Source organism: Ctenocephalides felis, unplaced genomic scaffold (assembly GCF_003426905.1).
Source record: "Ctenocephalides felis isolate EL2017-DRISC unplaced genomic scaffold, ASM342690v1 CF-g0.4_SCAFFOLD_01886, whole genome shotgun sequence".
Taxonomy (NCBI): Eukaryota; Metazoa; Arthropoda; class Insecta; order Siphonaptera; family Pulicidae; genus Ctenocephalides; species Ctenocephalides felis.
The window spans coordinates 147068055-147072567 of NW_020538040.1; the positions used below are offsets into that span (position 1 = coordinate 147068055).

The window sequence follows — 4513 nt, forward strand, 5'->3', positions numbered from 1 at the left end:
AGCGAACAAATGAATGAATAAAACTTATTCATTTGTCGCTAAGTTATACCTAAAACATTTTTTTTTAATTTTCAAAATTTTTTCCACGCTATTTCCATACGAAGTTTGATACTGTTTGATACGGGAAGTTCCAGCAATTTGCCTTAAGGCACGATGCCATGCGCCCCACTAGTTTCTGACAAAGTTATCAAGGAAGTACATACTTTGACAAACATTAACTTTCGCGATATGTGTAAGTAATCGACGTCATCAATAAGAACTAAAATTTGATATCGAAAAAACACCTTTTAAAATTGTTTCACTTATATTTTAGACTATTTATTTCATGAACGATGTTCATTTTTGCAATATTTATTAAATTAATTTTTATAATTGCTCCTCGTAGGCCTGCAATATTTCAGGAAGTTCGTCATTACACTACTATACATAAAGATTCATTAGAATTATCAAATAATTTTTTTCAACAATTAAGTGCAAAAAAACGACCAAAAAACTTATCACTACATTTCCAATATCAACAGTTTGGAACAGTTTTTGAAATTTTTAAATCAGGAATTTTGGCGAAAACTATGACAATTTTTTTTTACTTATGTTAATTATAAAGAAACGGCTTGGCCGATCATCGTCTTAAACTATTCAACGCTAGTCTTTATAGAGTTTTATGAATTGACTTTTATATTCTTAAAATCAATTTTGGGGTGCAATTTTTGGATCAGTTAAATAATTAGCGATGACAAAACTCTGTCAGACTATTGAAAATTTAAAGAATAATTAGAATAAATAAACGTATCACGTATTCAAAATTTGTACCAAGGTTTATAAAAGTTATTTTGGTTTAGCTGCATGGATTGTGCATTGCATTTGTTAAATTGCAATTTATTTATTAACTTATGCAAAGCAAAATGATCAATTTCATCTTAATTGAACTATTACTTAGTTGTATGTACTTATATATTGGCAGTATTAATTTGCTTTGACAGTATGTTTATATGCTTTTTTTATTTTTATTACAAATCATGATATGTATATATAAGGTAAACTATTGTTGTTACGAATTTATAGATACATGCTGAACGTTTAGTGTACTAATGTGGATGCTTGTTTCATCCCCAACATAATTTGAAAAATATATCTGTCACGAATGGCATTTAGTTAAAAGTGACAATATAATCAAAAATTCACATTTTTATTTTCAGTTAATGCATTATAAGTGACAAATACTTTTTTAAATGGCTTTATCCGAAAATTTTTCTACATCTGAATGCTATTTCGAGTCATGCATAAACTTTCTTAGCGATTTTGAGTGGCTGTATAACTTTTCCAATACAGAATTACTCGTGAAAAATGTTCTTGAACATTTTCCAATTGAGTGGAAAATGTGTTTTAATAATATGACTTATGATGAACTCTGCCATATGCCTGCTGGAGAAATAAATGTAAGTTTATTTAAAATGATTTTTTGGCGTTAAGTTCACGTTTCTTAAAATGAATTTTGTGCATTATTTTAGGAAACGTGGCCCTCAAGTCTTAAACAGTTCTTTAAAGAATTAAATGCATTAAAACCAAGATTTTCTTATACAGAATGTATAAGTTCAAATCACAAAAACCTTCAGGATGATTTAGGACGTCACGCTACTGGTATGTCCAAAAAGAAACAACACGAAGTGCTTAATTTAGTAAAACAGATTGAACAATACTGCGATGATGTCAATGTTATAGTCGACGTAGGATCAGGCCTGGTAAAATTTTCTGAATAAATTGTATTTATGCTTCTTTTTCAACATCAGCTACAATCACATTTATATAGCATTATAATCATCTGGCGGCTCTCAAAATCAAAATCTCAAGATCAAGAAAGAAAATGTAAAAATATTTTAGGGTATTTTTTATTTATATTTTTATCTGCTTTTTCTTTCTGTCGTTGTTTAATAATGTATCAAACAGCTTAAATTTGAAAAACAGTTGCAGAACGAAAAAAGGATTTGCTTCAAAGATTTTTTAAGTACAAAGTTTCGATTTAATTCATATAGCTTCATGTTGGCGCCAATCAGCTTGATAAATAATTGCATGCTTGCTGTTTAGATTTAGGTATTTTTGTTATATCAGTGGTTTGTATGGTTTAAATAACATAGTAATTAGGAATTTGATCTCAGGGCTATCTTAGTCAGTTTCTTCATGAAAAATGTGGATTTCATGTTTTGGGTATAGAGGCAGATGAAACTAACATCCGATCGGCGAAAGCGCGGCAAATGAAATGGTTTCCAAAATCATTAGATAAAGTTTTATATGTCCAACACCGTGTTACACCGAAGTCTTGCAGTGCAATTAATGAGTATCTCAAAAATACTGGATGGGATCTGACTAATGGAGTTTGCATGGTCGGTCTCCACACCTGTGGTGATCTAGTTGCCTCAGCAATTGACATCTTCAATTCAAGTAGTTTCTTGAAGAAATTAGTAGTAATGCCTTGTTGCTATCATAGGATGCAGTTTGAAAATATTGACGGTGCTGAGATTTTTCAGAATTTTCCATCTTCGAAAATCTTAAAGCAAAAGTTTGAAAGTGCTAGATGTACAAAGTATTTCAGAAGACCATTCTTAAGACTGGCATGCCAGCAGAGGCCCGGTGTTTGGGAAAGTTTTGATGGCTTTGAATTAGAAGCGAGATCGTTCAGATTACTTAGTCGATCTATACTTGAACTTTATGTTAAAAAAGGTATTATAAAGTAAAATTTACATGAGCTTTGGGGAATTTTTAATGTGGAGACAATTGAAAATATTTCAGAAAATTTATTATTGGTGAAGAACAAGCGTAAAGCTACAAAGAAGAATGGAAGTAAAAATTGCTTTCAGAATTTTTTGACAGATGTAGAGATAGGATATACCATAAAGCATTTATTCGAGGTGAATATTTAATTAAGAGAATATAATTACAAAAAGGTATTCTGCTATGCACTTATAAAAGACAATTGTATTGTATGAAAATTTATCATCTGTTCATAGTTTAATGGGACGTCGGAACATGAATTTGCAAAACATTCTAATGAGATGACACGATTATGGCAATCAAGAATTGACGAACCAGTAGACATAAAACTACTTTCTGGTGCTTTATTAGTGCTCCAGGCTTGCATGCAACCAGTTTGCGAAAATTTGTTGCTCCTCGATAAGGTGGAACGTTTGAACGAATCAAATGTTGTGGAAAACGCTAAATTCATCAAAATTGCAAACGAAGCGATATCTGCTAGATGTTTTTGCTTAGTAGCTTCTAAAAAAGATTTATGACGAACAGAGATATATTTAAATTTTAACATGGATAGAACAAAATTAGGAAACGTTTGAACTCAAATATTCAAAGATTTTTGTGCAATAATTCAATTTTATTACTTTTGATCTCGTTTTTAATCAGGCTATATTCCTTCATAGTTATAAAACTTAAAGCTACATAATTAGAATAGTATAATTATTGATAATTCGCCTGTGAAAATCGGTTTTTTATGGCCGATATATTTTTTTGGCAAAATCAACAAAGAGGTATAATTTATTATGAAACAATATGAATTTTAAACTAAATTTTAATAATGTATTGTTTTAATTTAAATTTAAAATTTTTTTGATTTATAAATTTTAGCTAATATGATAAATTTAACGATTTCCTTCATAGATATAGAACATAAATTTAGATAAATAAAAGTATTGATATTTTTCCTGTAAAAAATCATATTATTGTCGGTATATTTTTTTTGACAAAATCAAATTATGATAATATAAATGATAATATAAATGACAATATAAATTTTAATAAAAAAAAGTATTTAATTTGCGTTTGAAATTTAAATGTAGCAGATGTACAAATTTTAATATAATAAGTATAACGGTTTCCTTCGTCAATATAGAACCTATATTTGGATAAATAGAATAGTATAATTATTGATACCTTTTTTTGTAACGGATTGTAGTCGGTATATTTTTTGACAATATGAAATTATGGGAATATTTTATTATCATACAATACGAATTTTAATGTAAAAAATTTTACTAATGTATTTTCCTAATTTAATTTTTTTACCGGATTTATGAATTTTACCTAATATAATTAGTTAGTACAACAAAAGTAAAATGATTTCCTTCATAGATATAGAACTTAAATTTAGTTTAATAGAATAGTAAAATTATGGATATGTTTGCTGTTAAACGACTTTATAGTCAGTATAATTTTTGACAACATGAAATTATGGGCATATTTTGCTAGAATAAGTCAATATGCATTTTAATATATATTTTTTAAAAATGTATATAATTAATTTAAATTGTAAATTTTTCGGATGTATAAATTTTAATTAAGATAATGAACATAAGTTTTAACATATCTGCAAGAAACTAACATATTTTTTATCATACAACCTGAAACTGATATAGTACGAAAAATCTGATGCAAATTCAGTTTGAAATTGCAATGAGTTTATTACTGATTAATATGCGAATTATATAATTTTGAAAGTACAACATTACAT

At 27.9% G+C, this 4513-nt stretch overlaps 1 protein-coding gene across 1 annotated transcript; it reads left to right on the forward strand.

The window, feature by feature from the left end:
• Positions 1-1200: 1200 nt before the first annotated feature.
• LOC113378106 (methyltransferase-like protein 25) lies at positions 1201-3329 on the forward strand. Its single transcript, XM_026618629.1, has 5 exons — positions 1201-1436; positions 1509-1739; positions 2154-2715; positions 2785-2903; positions 3003-3329. The coding sequence occupies exons 1-5, from the start codon at positions 1230-1232 to the stop codon at positions 3282-3284; spliced, it is 1401 nt and encodes a 466-aa protein (XP_026474414.1). The 5' UTR covers positions 1201-1229; the 3' UTR covers positions 3285-3329.
• Positions 3330-4513: the final 1184 nt, after the last annotated feature.